The sequence below is a fragment of the Eleginops maclovinus genome, chromosome 12 (assembly GCF_036324505.1).
Source record: "Eleginops maclovinus isolate JMC-PN-2008 ecotype Puerto Natales chromosome 12, JC_Emac_rtc_rv5, whole genome shotgun sequence".
NCBI lineage: Eukaryota > Metazoa > Chordata > Actinopteri > Perciformes > Eleginopidae > Eleginops > Eleginops maclovinus.
This window is the reverse complement of record NC_086360.1, coordinates 8297530-8318381: the sequence shown is the minus strand read 5'-3', so window position 1 is coordinate 8318381 and position 20852 is coordinate 8297530. Positions and strand designations below refer to the sequence as shown.

At 39.0% G+C, this 20852-nt stretch overlaps 2 protein-coding genes across 5 annotated transcripts in view; both read left to right on the top strand.

The window, feature by feature from the left end:
* Positions 1-11467, top strand: part of LOC134873504 (phospholipid-transporting ATPase ID-like) — a 47777-nt gene extending 36310 nt beyond the window's left edge. For all 3 annotated transcript variants that reach the window (XM_063897163.1, XM_063897165.1, XM_063897164.1), the window contains exons 14-28: positions 540-583; positions 876-1041; positions 1181-1369; positions 3027-3142; positions 3415-3579; positions 3681-3792; positions 4404-4509; positions 4615-4750; positions 5372-5555; positions 6409-6632; positions 6980-7063; positions 7472-7717; positions 7805-7943; positions 8221-8351; positions 9028-11467. In XM_063897163.1, coding sequence (XP_063753233.1) covers positions 540-583; positions 876-1041; positions 1181-1369; positions 3027-3142; positions 3415-3579; positions 3681-3792; positions 4404-4509; positions 4615-4750; positions 5372-5555; positions 6409-6632; positions 6980-7063; positions 7472-7717; positions 7805-7943; positions 8221-8351; positions 9028-9357 — 2372 coding nt within the window. In that variant the 3' untranslated portion in view covers positions 9358-11467. The remainder of the gene's footprint in view (positions 1-539; positions 584-875; positions 1042-1180; positions 1370-3026; positions 3143-3414; positions 3580-3680; positions 3793-4403; positions 4510-4614; positions 4751-5371; positions 5556-6408; positions 6633-6979; positions 7064-7471; positions 7718-7804; positions 7944-8220; positions 8352-9027) is intronic.
* Positions 11468-14925: 3458 nt separating this feature from the next.
* dapk1 (death-associated protein kinase 1) overlaps positions 14926-20852 on the top strand; it is an 83761-nt gene continuing 77834 nt past the window's right edge. The window contains exons 1-2 of one of the 2 annotated variants that reach the window (XM_063897246.1): positions 14926-15068; positions 15707-15914. In XM_063897246.1, coding sequence (XP_063753316.1) covers positions 15811-15914 — 104 coding nt within the window. In that variant the 5' untranslated portion in view covers positions 14926-15068; positions 15707-15810. The remainder of the gene's footprint in view (positions 15069-15706; positions 15915-20852) is intronic. The other variant, XM_063897247.1, reaches the window with a different exon arrangement.

Here is a 20852-nt window from a genome sequence, read left to right as displayed (position 1 = left end):
CCTCCAGTCTATCATTAAGGATATATCCAATTCTTTCCAAATGCAAAGTATCGGTCGATGTCGTTATCCAAGCTTTAAAATTCAGCACCTCTTTCGATTTCCATATTAAGAGGAGTCCATAGGACAGGAAGTGAAGCTGTGCAGTCTAGAGATTTTTACAGTACAAAACAAACTTATTAGATAGAGCTTATTTTATTGTAAAAAATGTAACATTTCGCAATAATATATGCCAAAAGACGTTGACATCTCCTGAAAAAGCCCTTATAGATTAAAAAATGTTATTTTGTAGTCTTCAAAAGATAGAGAAATACACTCAAGATCTAAAAAAAAAAAGCCGTAAGATAACTAACATTTTTCACATTAAAAACATTTAAAAATGATCAACAACAGAACATATCCTAATGATAAAAAAGTCATCCAAAGATAAAGAGTCATGCGTTTTTAAGTATGTGTTTCTGATGTGCTTTTTCAATATTCATTATGCAACTGGTTCATTCATTGGTGTTTCTTAACTTATTACTTATTTTATCTTTTTTCAGGCGATGTGTATGACTACACAGGTCAAAGACTGGAAATAACTCAGGTGAGTTGGACGTTGGTAAAGAAAACTCAGCAAGTCCTTATAGCTCAATGGCAAATTCAGTCATTTGTTTTTTTTATGTTATATTTTTCTATACAACTTCCTTGTTCCCCTGTTTAGAACAGTGTTGCTTCATCATCTAGGAGTACTTGTATTTAACACTGTGGAGTCTTAACCACAAAACAATAGATGCTTGCCAATAAAATAACTGAAGATAGATTGGTATCATAATGAGGATAAGGCTTGATTTGGCCACATCACAACAAATATATAAATTAAGCTCTCTCTCTTTCAGCATACAGAGAGGGTGGACTTCTCCTTCAACCCGCTGGCTGACCCCCGCTTCATTTTCCATGACCACGCCCTGGTGGAGGCCGTAAAGCTGGAGAACCCTGAGGTCCATGCCTTTTTTAGACTGCTGGCCCTCTGCCACACCGTCATGGCGGAGGAGAAGAAAGAAGGTTAACACATCCCCTCTCTTATCTTTTTATGTTAATCCAAGTATCGTAAGGCAGTGACCAACAATGATCAACTTCATCTAGACCTGAAAGCAAATCGTCTTCCCTGACTGAACAAATAAAGACATTTCTGTTCCTTCAGGTGAGCTGTTCTATCAGGCGCAGTCTCCAGACGAGGGAGCTTTGGTAACTGCAGCCAGAAACTTTGGATTTGTCTTCCGCTCACGCACGCCGGACAGCGTTTCCATCGTGGAAATGGGACAGCAGCGCAGCTATGAACTCCTGGCCATCCTCGATTTCAACAACGTCCGCAAGAGGATGTCCGTCATAGGTAAATAATCCTCTGAAAACAGATTAGAAATAATTGAGAGTCAAGGTTCCTATTCAGTATTCCCCTTTTTTTGGTGGGGTTTTTTTTGGCCCACCAACAACCCACCTGAAAAGGGTAACCAGTGAGGTAAAAGAGAAATGATAAAACAACAAATGGTAATCATGTAAAATGGAAATGGTCTGCAAAGGCTAAAATCCCAAAGCTCCCTACAGTTTCTCTCCCTCACACTGTTTATTTCTGTAAAATAGTGACATCATTATGTAACATTCATTCAAGGTTTCAAGTTTCAAGGTTTTATTTGTCATATGCACAGCAGATACAGCGTATATGTTGGCAATGAAAATCTTATGTCGCGTGCTCCTCCAACAACTCAACATGCATGGTGCAAAAGATAAATAAAGTAGTGCAAAAAGAGAGAAGAATATTTACAATATCAACAATAAAGATTTGAGGATGTGAAATATATACATATGTGGAATACATTGAGAGTATTTAAATACTGTACACTGTGGAATGAGGAGGTATGGACAGATGCATATATTATGTATAGCAGATGTATTTGGCAGATATGTATAATATATAATGTATGTGTGCACTATAAACAGATGTGAGTAGACATTCACACAGCTCAGGAGTTCAGTAGTCTTATAGCCTGTGGTATAAAACTGTCTCTGAGTCTGGTGGTCTTGGTCCGGATGCTGCGGTACCGTCTGCCAGACGGCAGCAGACAGAACAGATTGTTGCTGGGGTGATGGGGGTCCTTTAATATCCTACCGGCCTTCTTCCTACACCGCTGGGTGTAGAGGTCCTCCATGGATGGCAGCTCCGTCCTGGTGATGTGCTGAGCAGTTTTCACCACCCTCTGTAGAGTCTTACGGTTGAGGGCGGTGCAACTGCCATACCAGGCGGTGATGCAGCCAGTCAGGATACTCTCGATGGTGCACCTGTAGAAGTTGCAGAGTATCCTGGGGTCCATGTTGAACTTCCGCAGCCTGCGGAGGAAGAAGAGCCGCTGTCGAGCCGTCTTGGATATGACCCTGGTGTGATGTGTCCATGTCAGGTCCTCATGCTTCTATTATAGTGGGTAGCGCTCCAACACATTGTACGTGAAAGGCTAAGGTGCGGGAAATCTCTAAGCGGTTGACCAATTCCAACAGAGCCGGCCAGCTAACTAATCAGAGCAGACTGGGTTCTGGTTTCAGACAGAGGGTGAAAAGAGGTGCTGCACAAGCACTATGAGAAAAATAAAGACATTTTTGAATATTAAAGTATGGGGACATGTCAACCTGAGCATAATAGGGCCCTTTTAACAATATTATGTTTTCAAAAATCTGGCCTCTTTGGTGACATATATAAACAAAAGGATGCAATAAAATGAGATATTAAAAATAAAGCACTTTTTTTTTTAAATTATGTATTTCTTCTTCTCTCTTTCCCTTCCCTATTGTTTTTGTTCTTATTCAGAGTGTGATTTCTCATTAAGAATGCTCAAAACTGTCTTCATACGTAACAGATCGGGACTGTATTTTCTTTATTCATTTCAATCATGAAAAAACAACAATGTTAAGTCTCAAAGTTTTTACGTGTGTGTGTGTGTGTGTGTGTGTGTGTGTGTGTGTGTGTGTGTGTGTGTGTGTGTGTGTGTGTGTGTGTGTAGTTCGGAGTCCAGAGGGGAAGCTCTCTCTCTTCTGTAAAGGCGCGGACACAATCATCTACGAGAGGCTACATCTGTCCTGCAGCAAGCTGATGGATGTCACTACAGAGCACCTTAATGTCAGTAACATTTCACTGTGTAATTATTCTATTGATTTCTGTATTCCTCCCTTTTTAGTTAATTTGTTTCTTGTGCAGTTCAGATCAAAAACTGATTATCCCCCATTTTTTTTTCTTTCTTCTTAGAGTATATTGCCTAGTCAGAAAATACGCACAGCTGGGTGTATTCGGTTCCTATCGCTCAATACAGTCAGTGTGTGTGTGTTGGTAAATGTATGTAAGTGTGTGCCTTCATATGTAATCCATACAAGTATGTACATGCCGCTCTGCAGGAGTTTGCAGGGGAGGGTCTGCGGACTCTGGTGCTGGCCTACAAGGATCTGGATGAGGAGTATTTTAATCAGTGGAAACAGCGCCACCATGAGGCCAGCACCCTGCTGGACGACCGGGAGAGCAAACTGGACGAGCTGTACGAGGAGATAGAGAAGGACCTGCTGGTAGGAAATACGACTCTCTTTTCAGTAAAGCTCCTAATGTAAATTCTCGGTTCTATGTTTCGGTTGCATGTTGATTTATGTATCTGAATGTGTGTGTCCAGCTGCTTGGAGCGTCAGCCATAGAGGACAAGTTGCAAGACGGAGTCCCTCAGACCATCGAGCAGCTGTCCAAAGCCGACATCAAAATCTGGGTTTTGACTGGTGACAAGCAAGGTGCATAACTTCACATATAAAGAGAGAACTTTATTTAAAATATATCGTATAACGTGAGGGCGTTCAACTTTATTTTTACTTTTGATTTATTGAAATGGTTTGTCCCTACGTGTACTTAGCAGACAATACAAACTTACTTCTTTACTTTTTTTTACACAAACATAAAAAGTAAAAGAAAACAATAGTAAAAAAAGAAAAATATATATAATTAAGTTTACCCTAAATAACAAATACATTAATGATTATAGAAGTGTATTACAACTACAATCGTACACACCTGACAACAAAGTCAGGTTTGCAAAAACATGATTATCCAACCAGCACAAAGTGATGTTTCTAGAAATGCAGAGAAACACAGTGCATACAACCGTGCTGAACCATAAGCCAATCTGTATTTTTTTTTACAACATACATTGTGTTTAGCATTTCTTTCATTTCTCTTTTGTGGCAAAAGTCTGTTCATATTTCTGACTGCATGGTGCCAAACAGATGAACATTTGTATTTAGCTTTTGTTGAGAAACACGAATGATCCAGAGACTCTGAACAGCCTCCTGAAAGTTCATCATAAATATGTCTAAACTGTTTACTTACTGATTTATTTTTGTTCCAGAAACGGCGGAAAACATCGGGTACTCGTGCAACTTACTGCGGGAAGAGATGAACGGTGTCTTTATCATATCAGGCAACTCTCCTGAGGACGTCAGACAGGAACTGAGGTCAGAGGAAGTGTAAAGAAGCTGTTTGAGTTGACACTGAACAGGAGGAACTGAGCTGATTATGAAATGCTGCCATGCATCCAACCATTTGTATATATATTTCAGGAATGCACAGACCTCCATGAAACCAGGGGAGGATTCAGTGTTTTTTCCAGAAAGCACTCTGGGTAAAGGTGTGAAAGTGATGGCAGACGAGGCGGTAAATGGAGAGTACGGCTTGGTGATCAACGGGCACAGCCTGGTACGCTATGAGAAGTTTCCCTATTACATCTGTCACCTGGTGTACTCATACTGCATACAAAAGGACTGGGAAAGGGTGATATTTGTATATTGCATCAAAACCTTGAAGATACTCGCACTACCAAATTGGGATGTATATATATTTAACATAACCATCATGATACATATCTCTATATATGTAAACACCTTTAACTTTAATTGATCTTATCTTTTCTTAATTAATACTGACACTTTTTGAAACATATTTCTTTAATTTTGCTCATTCTTAAATGTCTTTATTTATTTTTTATTATTACCCTTGTGTACACCCGAATGTATGCCGGGATCAATAAAGTTTTATCTTTTTAATAAATTACTTTTGTTACAGTCGAGAGTAATTACTTTTTTTACGAACTATTTCATTCAAAATTGGTGAACTAGAAATGAAATACATTACCCAAGTATGGCTTCAGCAGTGCCTTCTTTTTAATTTGTTTTGTTAAAAATATCATACCTCGTTTTTACTAGCTCCTATTGGTAATCTAGCTACATACAGTCTCTGACACTGTACAGGTTATATTTTCACCTGTTGTATAATTCCATTTCCCATCCCTTCCCTAATTTCACCCCCATGTTCTCTCAGGCGTACGCCCTAGAGAGCAGCATGGAGCTGGAGTTCCTGAGGACAGCGTGCATGTGTAAGTCGGTGATCTGCTGCAGGGTCACTCCCCTGCAGAAGGCTCAGGTGGTCGAGCTGGTGAAGAAGTACAAGCGGGTGGTCACTCTGGCCATAGGAGACGGAGCCAACGACGTCAGCATGATCAAAGGTACCGGTGCAGCTTTATGTGTTGAAGTTAAAGTTAAACATCACATAACATGTCATTTAGCTTAGCTATTGTTTTAGAAAAAAAGACTTGGATAAACTTCAATACCATAAGCATGACTAAGGGGGCATTTTGGGAATCTTGCTCCTGGACACTTGGACATGTTGACTGTAGGGGCTGGGGATCGAACCGCTAACTCTTTGATAAATAGACACCCAAACCCCCCTGAGACACAGCCACCCCTTTAAGCATGTGTTCAACCTAAAACAGAAAACTGCACTAGAAGTAGGGCACTATTAAGTATTTATAACAGACAAAATAAACACAACTCGGTCAATTATTACACTAGTCCATGTTTTGAAGTTATTTAGCAAATATTTCAATGATTGATCAATCTGCTTTCAACAAAATGAGCAGTCATCTGCTTTCCAGCCCCTTAAATATGAGAATTTGCTGTTTTCTTTTGTTAAACTATTGATATAACAGAACAAACAGTTTCTAGACATCACCTGGCGCTCTGTGAAATGTAATTAGTTATACTTTATAAATTAATAAAGTAGATATTCTGAAGATTAATCGATAGGACATAAACATACTGTACCTGAACCATATTTGCTGCTCACATGTTAGCAATAGCAATTTAATAATCCGATCATATGACGATTTCAGCTTGTTTTGGTGCATCTCTGCCCCTTAGTGGCCACAAATTGAGTTATGCAGCTTTTGAGTTGCAAGATGTGATGTGTTATTGCAGGAAACGATAAAAAAGTTAGATGCATGTGTTCTTTATCCTATCTGTTTTTTGGATACAGAGTGATTCAAACACCCTCTTTTCTTTTTCTCTTTATCCTCACAGCGGCTCATATAGGCGTGGGCATTTCAGGCCAGGAAGGCATGCAGGCCGTGCTGTCCAGCGACTACTCCTTCGCCCAGTTCCGTTTCCTTCAGCGCCTCCTGCTGGTGCACGGCCGCTGGTCCTACCTGCGCATGTGCAAGTTCCTGCGCTACTTCTTCTACAAGAACTTCACCTTCACCTTCGTCCACTTCTGGTTCGCCTTCTTCTGCGGCTTCTCTGCACAGGTGAGAGTCAGGAGGAGGAGGAGGAGGAGGAGGAGGAGGAGGAGGAGGAGGAGGAGGAGGAGGAGGAGGAGGAGAGGAGCAGGAGGATTTTCTGTCTTCTTCCATTTATTTCTTCATGTTCAAGCTCTGTCCTTTAATCTTTTTTGCACTGCATATTCACTGTCTCATTTTCTTTTTCCTTTCTTTCTTTTTACAGTACAGAAAAAACAATCTGATCCTACTCCTGATGTTTTTCTTTACTTAGAATAGGGATTTTTTATATTGTTGTGCTGGTTCTTTTACTTAAGAAAACAAACGTCTTTACCACTTCTTTGTATGAGAATAAGGATTGTAACTTTGTTTTTCAGACGGTGTACGATGAGTGGTTCATCACACTGTACAATCTGGTGTACACAGCACTACCTGTCCTGGGAATGAGTCTGTTCGATCAGGTAATTGAAGAATGTAATCATTATAACTATGATTATGTATTAGAATGTAATTTGTGTATGAGTATTTATGCATTTTGTTTATTTATTTATTATATTTTTACTCTTGTTATTTATTCATCATTAGTACTACTTATTTATTTATTATTTATTTATTCTTTATTTTTCATTCCCTATTAAAAAAAATCCTGCTTTTGGAATAAGGCATACACTAAGCTTGTTTCTTTGTTTTGTTTTTATTACACTGCCTAAAGAAATAGGGGGTGTAGTTCACGCATTACATGTGTAGGCAAACCAAGTTAATTATAATAAAAATACTTACAAAACATAGTTTCCTAAAGTTTGCATGTATTGCCAACCCACTGTAAAAAAACAGCTGACTTCTTATGTCTGCCTCCCCCTGCTGGGCAGGATGTGAACGACGTGTGGAGTTTCCAACATCCTCAGCTCTACGTGCCCGGTCAACTCAACCTGTACTTTAGCAAGAAGGCCTTCTTTAAGTGTGCCCTCCACAGCTGCTACAGCTCCTTGGTGCTCTTCTTTATCCCTTACGCGGCCATGCATGACACGGTGAGGGGTGACGGGAAGGACGTCGCCGACTACCAGTCCTTCGCCCTCCTCACACAGACATGTCTGCTGTTTGCCGTCACCATCCAGGTGTGAGGAGGCTTTAATTTTATTGGCATTTGTCAGGCTTAGAATTAAACAAATGACTCACTTTGTGTTTTCTCTACATGTTCATAGTTAGTTTTGGAGATGTCTTACTGGACAGCGGTGAACACTTTCTTCGTGTTGGGCAGTCTGGCCATGTATTTTGCTGTCACATTCACCATGTACAGTGACGGCATGTTCCTCACTTTGCCGTCAGCCTTTCCTTTTATCGGTGAGTGAGCAATCCTTTAACCTGCAAGATAAATTACTTTAAAGAAAGTCTTGTGTACGTTTCCAACATTTGTGTTGGTTAGCAGGTAATACTTATATTGTATAGCTACAAGCCTCTGCCAGACAAAAAGGTGCCAGTATAATTCAAATGAGTTGGATTACACTTGCAAACACTGTGACAGAATAGTGTTTGGTGTGTTTGCGCAGGCAAAATGTCAGTTTTGTAACTCAACACAGAAAAACGTAGAAATCTTACATATGTGTGTTTATTTATCCAGGAACAGCCCGTAACTCTTTGAACCAGCCCAACATTTGGCTGACGATCGTCCTCACCTCCATCCTGTGTGTCCTTCCTGTGGTCACATACCGATTCCTGTTTATTCAGCTCTGCCCCACCATCAATGACAAGGTATAAATTAAACTATACTTAACTTCAGAAATTGGCTGATAGTCATTATGTTTTGGAGATTTCTGTCATAGTTGTCTTTACATCCATTGGAAGATCAAAAAAAAAGAATGTCTAATTACTATTAATTTGATATACTTTTAATACAGCCAGAAATATGCAAGATTGTAAACAAATGTAGACTCGAAGGAAATGGGGCTCAAATTTCAGTCTATAGCTAAATTATTAGTCCATGGAAAACTTAAGAGCTGTATCAAATGATAGGAACTGTAGTTTTAAAACTTAAAGTATGGTCTACAAAAACAAGTGAAAAACCCATTAATATTACTTTACACGTAGCACTATTTTGGAGGATGTAAAGTATTAATCCACACAACTCTGATTCAGTTTTCTGATTATTGTCCTTAGACACACAGAAAAACAAGCAAAAAGTATAGCTATTTTAACAATAATGAAATATTTCCACAAAATATAAATGCACAAAAACCAAGTACAGTAAATTATGATCGATTTGTTACTATCATATATATATATATTTAGCCGAGAGTCAAGCTGTAACATGAGGGTTCTTTGGTAACTTCTCCTAAAATATGATAAAATGATTCTCAAAATAAATAAGCACCTGTATTGGATAATTGAGCCTCTACCCAGCCTTTTAACAATCTGCCATAAATCTCAGGTGATGTTCAAGGTGAGACAGGCCAAAGCCACACTCCCCCCTCCGCCTCGACGCACCCGCATCCGCCGCACCAGCTCCCGCCGTTCAGGCTACGCCTTCTCACACGCGCAGGGCTACGGGGACCTGGTGACATCCGGGCACTACCTGCAGCGTCCCGCATTGTACCGGTCTTCGGGTTTGACCCACACGGGTCGCACGACCACGGGATTCAGTCCAATGGGGCGATCTGCTGGATACAGCCCGACAGGACGGCCGCAGAACCCCAAGGTCCCGGATGTGGAAGGGACCTCGCTTCAGATGTATAGGACTATCAAAGAACCTTCCCTCTGACAGACAGCGGGTTAACTTGAAGATCTGGGAGGAGGAATAATGTCAACTGGACAGCAACTGGTGCTTTATAAGCTTCCATTTGTTCAATGAAGAACTTGCTCGGGCTCTCCAGAAAACATTATGTCAAAGATTTGTTCAGTTATCTGCAAGACGAGGTTTTAAAATGACACATTTTATTTTGTAAAACAAAGGGAACTTCAGCAAAGTGAGTCTATGGATCCCTTTCTTTAGATCATGAGTGTTCATGTTTAACATGCCTCATGCATAGCCTTGAAATGAGAGGACAAAGGAAACAGTAACAGGGTGATTCACTTTCAGATAGGAACAACCACAGAATCCAGGGGAAGCATTTCGACTTTAAGAAAAGGACGACGTGTCATCATGTTTACAGATTTCCCAGATTTCCTTTACCCCAGGAGTCTAAATGCATGACAGGTCTTTGTGCAGAGGATACAACCAGCAAAGCCATTTTTGTATAAAATGATTTTATGTTTACTTTAGTAGTCTTTTTTAACGCGTTTTATTGTCCTCTTTTAAAAGACTTTCGCACTTTGGCAGTGGGAGGTAACCGAATGTTTGTAAGATCATGAATGTATCATAGACAAAGGCTCAGAGACAAGTAACTTAATGGCAAGAGTAAAACAATCAGCAGGTTTCTAATTATTTAGGTTTCTAATTATTTACTTCAGTAAAATCATACTTCTCCATCTGCATTGGGAGGTTTATCGTACTGTACAAAAAAGTTATATGGGTGATAATCAAATCAATTTCTCAAGGTTTTCAGTGCAGTCTTTGCATTCTGCATTCAGAGCCATGTAACTGTGCTAAAGGGCCAGTGTGTAGTATTTAGAAAGATCTTTTAGCATAATAAATATATATCATATTCATTTCACTGGGGAAATCCTCTTGAGACCAAGAATGGTTGTGATCTGAAGCACATCTACATTCAGTTGGTTGCAATGCTAGATGTCGCGAAATCCTACAAACTGCACGTCCCTTTAACCGTGATGTGTAATTAATTATGATTTTACCTCCCATTAAAAAGCAGTTTATCAGATAATTTAGTACATCACACTATGTCATTTTGTTTCTTAAGTATTTATTTGCTTTACCAACTGGCTTGCTGCTGCGTATCTGGCAATCGTCTTGGTAGTAAGCAGTATCTCAATTACTTTCTTCCATTTTTTTCTCTTCCGTTTACTGAAAATATAATTCCTATATATTGCAATGCAGAAACAGCGATGACAAGAATGTTTGATTGAAAATTATGATGTTTTATGCAACCCAGTCAAGTTCTAGTAATTTTGTGTTGTAAAGCAAACATATTTTATACAGTCAGGTAGCGAATCCCTCTGTGGAATGAACAGAATAGGGTCCCTTTATGAACGCCATTAACTGTTATGTGTGTGTATCTGTAACCACATGTGATTCAATCAGTGGAATTAAATATTTCGGCCCACTAAGCCCGGTGTTAAACCAAAGAATATTATTGATAAAGGCTTTGTGTGTCATAGTGTAGTTTAAACAGAGTCTGATGCTGGAGGTCGGTATGATAAAGCTGAATTGCAGCACTGGCAACTCAGTTTTAAATTTGCTGCAAAGCGTTCATCATAGTAATATATTAGGTGGAATATGCAAAATAAAACATGTAATGCATGTCTGTAAGAAGATTCCTGTAATTGTATCTTTGTCCAAATGTTTTAAATCAAGCAAATTGTATTGTTTGTTATCGGTGCTACATGTTTTCAGTGAGTAAAGGATATTGTGGATAGTCCAGTTTTGTTTTAAAACTGGAAATATTTGCTTAAAAAAGATGGTGACAGCTTTATATCTTGCTCAAATTGCAGGTTACATTGAGCAAATTCTACTATTGTCTTTTTAAAGTATTTCTGTGGTACTTTCCAAAATAAATTGTAGCCATAATAAAAATGTAAGATATTTATCAGTATATTACCTTCATATATATTTCACCCTGAAGGCTGAAGCTGTAACATTTTGATTGAACTTTTTACCAAACATGAAAATATCATTTAGCTCTGCTTTTCCTCGTAACTATTTTGTATCATTTTGTAAAATATTTTTACTGCAATAAATATATCTAAAAGATTAAGATTGTCTTTTTTCTGAGCTATCAAAACTTTTTTCCATTAACAAAAAGATGAGGAATTTAAAAAAAAAATGATGGATGCATTTAGAGATAGTCTCTTGAATTCAATTAATTTTTCTGGAAACTTAGAAGAATAAAAATAATACAACTTAAATAATGGGTTATGGCCAATTTTCACAGTCTTCCACAAATACCTATGATTCTAAATGTGAGTGATTCTGTATCATAATGGCTCTGCTTTTGGAAAATATTATATGCACCACTGGTTTCCTGTATATTTTCTCTGTAACATTCCTTGATGTCTGTACATACAGTACTGTAGATGAGACTTTACACTGTCTGTTCTTCTCCAGCATAAGTCAAATTTAATTTAAAGTGAACTTTAAAGTACTGGTTTACCGACAAATGGTCACCCAGAGCCCAATTATTTTTTAACAATCCATTCACATGTTCAGAAACAGAAATAGAAAGAGAATGTAAAGAGATATTACTTTGAAAAATGAGTTTTTGTAATTATTGATGTACCTTCTGTCAGTACAAGTAAAATGAAAATTAGAAATGAAAGAAAACCTAAAATATAATTATATTGTTTAGGTTCTATCAAATTCTTTGTCTAATAAAACCACAAAATGAAACAGCCATCTGACTGCGGTCAAATAGCTTTCTCCGGCAGATGGTGTAATAACCCCTATAAACCACAACAGTGCAATGCGTCAGCCCATGCCTCCATCATGTTTCCAATTACTATTGTGCAACATTGAATGAATATTGTTTTGCTGGAACACAACAATTGTGCTTCTTTAAAGTTTCATTAAAGCTAAATGAGTTCACTCTCCTATTATATTTAGGGACACAGGTAGTAATATCTGTTTGCATCTTGCAATTTATTTATGTATCATATTCCCTTTACCTAGACTCTTACGTTTTTTTTTAATTTGTATTTACTTGCACATTTTGCAACATTCTCTTGCACTACTTTCATTCTATTCTGTTATTTCTTTAAGTATTTGTATTGGTTTTATTTGTTTTATGTCCGATATATACTATGTTGCATTGTTTGAGGTGCCTGGGACTAGATAAATATATAGACTGTAATGAAGTGTGATATATGACACTGAATTGTTGTCATGCTGGTGGTTTGGGGAAGAGTATTTATGATTTTGAAAATGGGCGTAATGAACGAGATGACAAAATAATGAAAGAAATGTGGTTCAAAGGTGTAAAACTTTATGTTGTTAGAGTTTACATTTGGAAGAAGTGCATTAAACGTATATTTTCTATATAAAGTGTTACTATTATACTTGATGTATATCTGTTATTTCCTGTAACATCAGAGGCACCCCAAAGCAATTGCAATTTATCCTGAAGAGAACATGAATGTGTAGTAAATTGGCAGAAACCCATATATTTGTGAAGAAATTGAACAGAATGAGGGGACACTTTAAGTTGCTGATGGCGCTAGTGGAAATGTCAGGGGATCATTAATGTCTGTAGAATGTATCCATGGGGACCATACATTTTGGAACATAATGACACTCATCCTCATGCTGCTAACACCAGTCCATCATGATATAGGCAAAATTCTGTGATGGGAGAAATCATCCACTTCAGCTGCTGCGTCATTTTTGAGGCTTTCTTTACCAAGTGCACAATTATGTGGATCAGCTGCTCCACTAAAGTGGAAGAAAAATGATTCCCACTCTAAAAGCTCTGTGTGAATCTCAACATCACAGCACCTTCAGAGCTGAGTGTGTTCAGCCTCCTACACATTGGAATTTAAACACTTCACCTGTCCTTTCAAGGCAAAAAGCTCTCATTTACGATCGTATATCTGAAAGTAATAATGTGTCTTAGCCATTACGATATCGTATTATAAGGAAAGCCAAACATGATGATTCTGTCTTCTCATATGTGAGGATTAACTGAATTTCAATTTAGGTACATGGACAGAAAAACACACTGTCAATACATCAAGGGCATCAGGAAACCTAGAGTATGCATTTATAAACCATAATCATCAGCCTCCAAAAGTGAAATGGAAAACTAATAAATTAAGAACAAATTGAAGTGCTTTACTTGAGCATTATACTTTACCGTTTCATATGTTTCATTTTTCTTATTGCATAGCATGTCAGCTTTACTGTAGGTTATTTTTCAGATTAAGAGTTTACACAGAAAAAACACTATGAATTTATAAAATATCAATGAGGTTAAATAATTATGCAAAAGTATAAAAAAAATAAATTGTGCTTCACCCCAACCAACTCCAAATACTCCAAAAGATCAATTGACAAAAATAATCAATTATGGTGATAATAACAAAAGCTGCAGCTCTGGACTCCATGGATCTCATGACTTTACAGTGTGCCATCTGAAGGGGAGTGAACAGATCACATATGATGGTAACACCGTTTTACGCTTCACCTTGACTGAGCATGTACAATACAAATCATAGTCATAATGAGTCTCGGAGAAGGAAAGGTCGACCAGGGCCTCCTGCTCTAATTTGTAAGGTTTGTTTCTCAGTAAATTCACCATGGTGTAACCTGTCTTTTTCCCAATGCATGATGGGATAGGCTCCAGCCCCCCGCAGCACTGAAGGGGGATTAGCAGCTCAGACAATGGCCTCATAGATAACTGGATGGCTCATTTATACTTACACCCTGAGATTATCTAGGATGAAGAGGATATTTTTCACCTAGAAGTTTCATATGGTTTAGTCTGAGAAATAAAATTAAAAAACTGGCTCATTTACAGCTGGTCTTCTATGGGGAAGACACAACTTCAACAAAAAAGACACTTTCAAGGTATTCTCCTGGCAATAGTTGAACAAATGTATCCATTGGGTAAATCATAGTGTTTTTAAAATCTATTTAACAGAAAACCTCAAACCTTTCTTCTTTATAATTATAGTTAAGTTAAGTCAAAGGCAGACACTAACATGTGGTTGTTCTTGTTTAAGGATTATTTCAACATGTTTAGCACACATTTCATTGTATGCAATTGAACTTTGATTTGGTCAAACTTGGTCAAGCATGTGTATTCTCTAGACTTGCCTTAGAATGATATAAATAATATCTGTGCCTATGCTCTTTTCCAAACTATAAAAAGTATTACATAAAAACACACTGCAAACAAATGATCTGGGAACCTGTGATTAAAATAAAAGTGAAAGCTCTGCTGCCCTCCTGCGACCGAAGCAGCACTATTAACTGAATGCTGCATTCAAGGCATGACAAAAAAAGTAATTGCAGGAGTCTCGTTGAAAAACACATTTTGATTCAATTTGTGGAGGCAAGAAACACTTTTTTGTTACAGAATGTACACAATATGTTTAAATTTGTGATTTTCCGGTGCATCATCTAACATTGTTATTCATCATGTGAAATAACCGATAGAATAGAGTCGCTCCAACCTACACCCCCCCAATTTCCCAAAGACATTGAATGCAGCACTAGGACCAGACTGCCTCACATTGTTAACGTTGATTTCTCTCGTTCAAGCCAACATTTCTGTCTCCCGTGAGCCAAACCGGGGTCACAGGCTCCAACAAAACGCATGAAATCTCGCCAACGTGTGGCAGGGGGACGCGCACCGTTAAACTGTAAGATACTCGGCAGTGAATTGCTACAATTAGAGTCAGTAGTCGGCATCAAGAGTCAGTAGAGCTCGGTATAAACAAGCTAACGATAATGTTCACGATTCAAAAATATGTCATATTCACAGGGGCGGCGAGTCATTGTTATAATAAGAAAAAAGCTCACGTGTTCGGCTTTTAGTTTAAGTTTTCGGGGAGTGATTTTTTCAGTAGGAACTTAAACTGGGTTAAACACCTGTCTCAGGTCCTTATTTAAAGAAGATATGACTTTACTCAGCAGTCATTTTTTTTCTTGCTGGGCTGAAAGGAGGAGGCTAGCGTGTTTCCCATGACTACACCAAGCTTTCACATGGGGGGGTTATTTTATTTGCCTTCCTTATTTGTGGTGACTTAATTATTATTACTATTATCTTAAGCAGCTGTTATTTAGCCCATTAATTTAAACGGTTGAAATAATAGAGATAGTAGGGATTGGGAGAGCAGCTCCAGGAGTCGTGACGTCGCCGCGGAGGTGCAGGTTCATTAGTCCGTCAGTTAGGTTTCCTTTTGTTTGCACACCTTTTTCCAGTTCATAGTCGACGTTTAATGTGTTAAACCCCCTCCCTCCTCCCCCCTGTTGATGTGTTTCCCACTTGCTTCGGAAGCTCTAACATGAGGAGGGTTGTTTGGCTGTAACCCTGCCCAGACCGGAGGCTGCTGGTAGGGATGGTGCCGCTGTGAAGAGCCGGGGTGCCGTTTTTCCGAGGACATGCCTGCGGTCGGAGGAAAAGGGAGGAAGTGCCTGGAGAACATGACTGTTTTCAACCAAGAAAATGTTGAGGAATTTTACGTTATTAGAGACGAGCTGGGGAGGTAAGTTGCATTTATTGAGTTATATTTTTATTCCGTATAAACTTCCCATTTTTAAGGTAGAGGTGTGAGGGGGAGGGGGAGGAAACTACCTTATTGTTTATCACACATGATTATAATAAGCATTTTAACCTGTCTTTTTATTCATATAGCAGACCTTGATGTATGTTGTCATGCCACAACAATACATACAGATTTAAAGCACATGCACACTCTCATTCAAGCATGCTCACATACTGTTCCTGTGTCCCCACATGCATCCCCCCACTGTGATTAATGCTGTCCATAATGCATCAATGTCAGTGAGGAAAAGGTTAGCGTCTGTTACTGTTGCTGCCTCTGCCTCTGCCTGGAGATTTATTGCAGAAGGAAGCTGGATGGTATCATTGTATACATCTTTACAGGGCGCGAGAGGATTTACATCATGGCACCGCCTGCTTTCCTTTCATTCACACAGTGTTTGGTCAAAGGTGAAAGCTCGACACAGAGAAACAACAATGTAGATGATAGAATTTGCCAAGACAGGTGTTTTAGTACCTGGGGTTGACTATTTTTTGTCTGTACAGTTGCTTTTAATCACAAAAAAGGGGGTCATATTCATGTAACAGACTGAGTGATATCCATGTGTTCCGTTTAATAAGAAACTGCAGTGTTAAAACTCATGGCTCTCTTGTATTAGCTTCATTTTACTGCTGCATGGATCAAAACGATACCCTTAATACCACAAATGACTGTCAGAGACATGGAATGGATCTCCGAGAGTTTCTCATTATCAAAGTGACACATGTACTTGGTTTTGGTAATAATCAACCAATTGTTTTCTGATCTCCAGGGCCTGTCTGGCAACACTGCTTCTCCTATTAGCACTCACCTTCCAGCACTGTGGGGGAGAGCTGAGGCTGCTCTAGTTGCTTTACTATGCCACTTCGGTAATAGAGACGATTGAGGAGCTTTGTGTAATGGGATTGAATTTCCAGCTCCGGGTTAGGAGATGGCTGTGTCAGTGTGATAGTCACATTTGGTCGTAGTTCCAACATCAGGATTCAGTCTCTATTGGGAGCTGAGCATAGCTTTAAGATTTAAAATTGGGTACCCATAGTGCAATAGGCATGGCTATTTTGACATTTGGAGTGTTGAAATATGATAAACATTGGCTGTTGTTGCAATAAAGGCATCCATGCAAGCTGCTGTTTTGAGTCAGCTCTAATAGAGAGCAACCGACTGGGTATTGTGCAAGGCTGATTTTGAAAGAATTTACCTGTATTAAGACAAAAGTATTATGTATGACTGAGAGAAGCTTAAGGCAACTGCAAGGCAAGAAAAATACATTATGTTCAGTTGGTTCAGATGATAATCTATCAGTGGGAGGCATGTTTTGCTTTGGGAGAGAAAGGGCAGCTATTAAAGGTTATATTTTCAAATCACAACCAAATACAATTTCAGAAAAATGTATTCTGCTTTCATCAGCAGGCCAGCACTTCAGGTTTCTTTTCTATTTTGGGTAACGGTGCTGGAACAGGTGGATCAAAACTCATTAACCAGGTTGCTTTCGATAAAAATGAGAAATTTAGAATACTTTTGTTTACTTAAGACCATTTACTGAATCTAATTTGGAAACTAACTGCATGCAAAACTTAGGATAAGAACATTTATGAAGCCTGTGCTGTTTTCACACATTTGAAAGCGTTTTCTTACATGCATTAACTTGGATGAACTTGTGAGAAACCAGTTAATTTATGATCAAAAACTGGTGAGTCTGTCTATTCATTGGCTGGATTACAGCGGCATGACCTGCACTGTAATGCCTTGCACGCTTAAAGACAGAGAGGCTTTTGATCAGACTGTACTCCCGGCTTGACTCTGGCTTGATTTGGAATGAGGCCCAATTTGGTTTGGCAAAGCAAGAAAATGGGAAGTCACCCAAGCAGGGACTTTATCCTTTCACTGACACTGATACTGCCTGCTTTACTTTGCATGCATGGTAGAACAGAAGCCTGGAGAAGCCAAGCATCTAACCTTCATTAGGAGTGAGCTGCAGTGAGCATGCTGCCTCAGTATAATGAGAGGAGGGTGTGAGAGAAGCAATGCAGCTGCAGAGATCTGAAGCCATGTTGTAGAGTGTGCAGTCTGATCCTGTCTCTAAGTATTTCCCCGGCAACTGCAATCACCCTCTTTACTCTCCAGAGTGACGGATTCACCAGACCTTGATTTAACCTCTTTTTGACCCGGATCAGTGTTTCTCATCTTTGTCAAAGTGGTGTGTGTAGATATGTGGCGTTCCAACTAGAGCTGCATTTTCTTGAAAAATAGCTATAGCGTGACTGATATTGAAATACGGGTATACGATATAGGCGGGATTGATCAATTTCACTTCGTTCTTGTCATTATTCTTGAAAAATATATTTATATAATCAGGGTGTGATTTTTAAAGAGGATTCTTTTCTTCTTCAAAGTCTGTATAATATGAATAGTAGGATGATATATCTATGCAGCTCTGCAATACTTCAATCAAAACGTTATTTTAACACATTGTTATTAGGGGTGGGTATCACCGGGGTCCCTACAACACAATACTCTAGCGATACTTAAGCCACGATACGATAGTATTGCGATTCTACGATATGATAAGTGCTGCGATGAGATATTTAATTCCACACCTTTTATTTAAACGCGACCGGTGCATTTCTTTCTCCACTGACTCCATCTTTGTTTTGACTAACTTTCGGCTAATGCCACTGACTTTACTCATGGACGTATAATAAGAACTGGATACAGCGTCGGAGGCGGGACTGCGATCATTCTTATGAGAGCTGCTCGTTGGCGCATGAAGATGGAATGGCCTCAGATTCTCGAGAGCAAAACGTCACAAATTACCCATCATGCCTGGCTGTCGAGAGCATAGAGCATGCGCAGTTGAGTGTTCCCTTAAGCCCCGCCCCCAACCTCCCGCTCTCGCCTCACTAGAATGAATGGAGAGGGAAAATAAATTTGGATTCAGCTTTTAGCGCATTTTACAACTTTAAGGACTTAATGCTTTAATAAGGGCTATAAAAGGATTCATACTGGGTAGTTTATTTAGTTAAAATGTACAGATGTCTCTTTCCTAATTTAATTCAATGGGAAAAAGTCTTTCTGGGCCAGGTGAGGTCACTGACTGATACGGAAGTTGTAGTACCCGTTGTTTGGCCACTACTAATATTTTCCCGAAGTCCAGAGCACTTCCTAGGGGCTTGCCATGGCCGCACAAGAAAGAGCTCAGCACCATCTGGTGGATTGAAAAAGCAATTGTTACCACAAACTTTAATTTTCATTTGCGCATGAATAATTTATATAATAAAATATTGATACTTGGCGCCCGTGTATCGATACAATATCGCCACGCAAAGTATCACAATACTATGTTGTATCGATTATTTCCTCCTCCCCTAATATTTTAACAAAAATTGTGCTTCCTGCGAGCAGATATTGCCCCTGTCCAGATGTGGATGTAATGTCGATTAATCGTGCAGCCCGAATACCTCCCAAGGTGCAGGAATTTGAGTCATTGGAAGTGCAATTAAAAGAGTCATTAAGTATCATTAAAAGAAATGACTGGAGTCGCGTTGTGTTAGCTGTTGAGCCTCGAAGAAAGGCATTAAATCGTTACCTGAAGAGCTGCATTTAAGAAGGTACAATAATCCTTAGCAAAGCGTTGTTAATGAGATATGTCTGAGGAACGGACAGTGAGTCTGTCATCCAAGCAGATAGACATTGCCACTGCTGCTGTTCTCCTAAACACCCATTTTCTCTAAAAGGCCAAACTGCATCTGTGCTCAGTTGATCTCTAATTGCCTCACAGATTGGCAGATAAATTCTCAATTCTGGGCCGAGATTAGCAGGGAATAACTGAAGACATCACAGTGACTGGTGTGTAAAGGATATCAAATTTGATACCTCTCTGACAGGATGGTATAGTGAAGGGAGAAGCATCGTTAAAGGGTTTCACAGTAGTGGTGTATTGCCTGGCTGTTAAACCTGTAGGAAAAAAACCAAACACACTCTCAAGCGCTTAGAGCCTCTTAAGCCTGCATTTGAGGAATAGCAGCATATTGAACGGTGTGTCATTTTTTCTCCTGTTGTCAATACATTGTGCCAGATCTGAAAGATTGAGTTGTCTCGCTGAACAGATTAGTTGATGAGCAAAATATACTGGGGAATTCTTTGGACTAATTATGGTTTAAATATTATTTTAAGCAAAAATACCATTGCTGTTCGTCCTGCTTGGTTAATGTGAAATATTTAGGTTTTGTTGTCCAAACAATTATTCTGTTAATTGAGAGATTACTCAGAAAATGAATGATCAAGTGGAAACAATCATTAGTTTCACCATTTATATGTATATATAACCAATGGCACGGGAAAGAAGATACATATTGACTGTTTTCCTTTTAATTGTACTGCAATAAGTGCTCTTAAAACATCTGTTGCACCCTAATTTGACAGAAACTGAAGAAAACCCATTAATTAAATTCTAATGTGGCCGAGCTACTCTCAGGTGATGTTTTTCTGTAGATTGGGGATGGGGGAAACTGGGACACCATTCAGCCTTTACAATCAAGAGTGTTTTTCCATGGCAGTCAACAGAGAGAGAAACCCCCATCACGTCAGCAGTAGACAACACAGACTGATGTCTGATCTTTGTTTCAAGGCATTGAATATCACAACAGTCTAAAATATCAACCATTTTCCTGGTCAGACCAAAGCTTGCAGGCGGTCGGGTCATGTGTTCATTTTTTCTTCTTCAGTTTCCATGTTGTCATTTCTTCTGGAGACACACTGACGCTGCTGTTTTCTGGACTTGGAGAGAGAAACGCGAACCAAGACATTCGCTGACTGTGGAATTCATTTGGCTTTGTGCCATTCATCTGATCCACAGGGCATGTTTTCACACTTTGCATATTT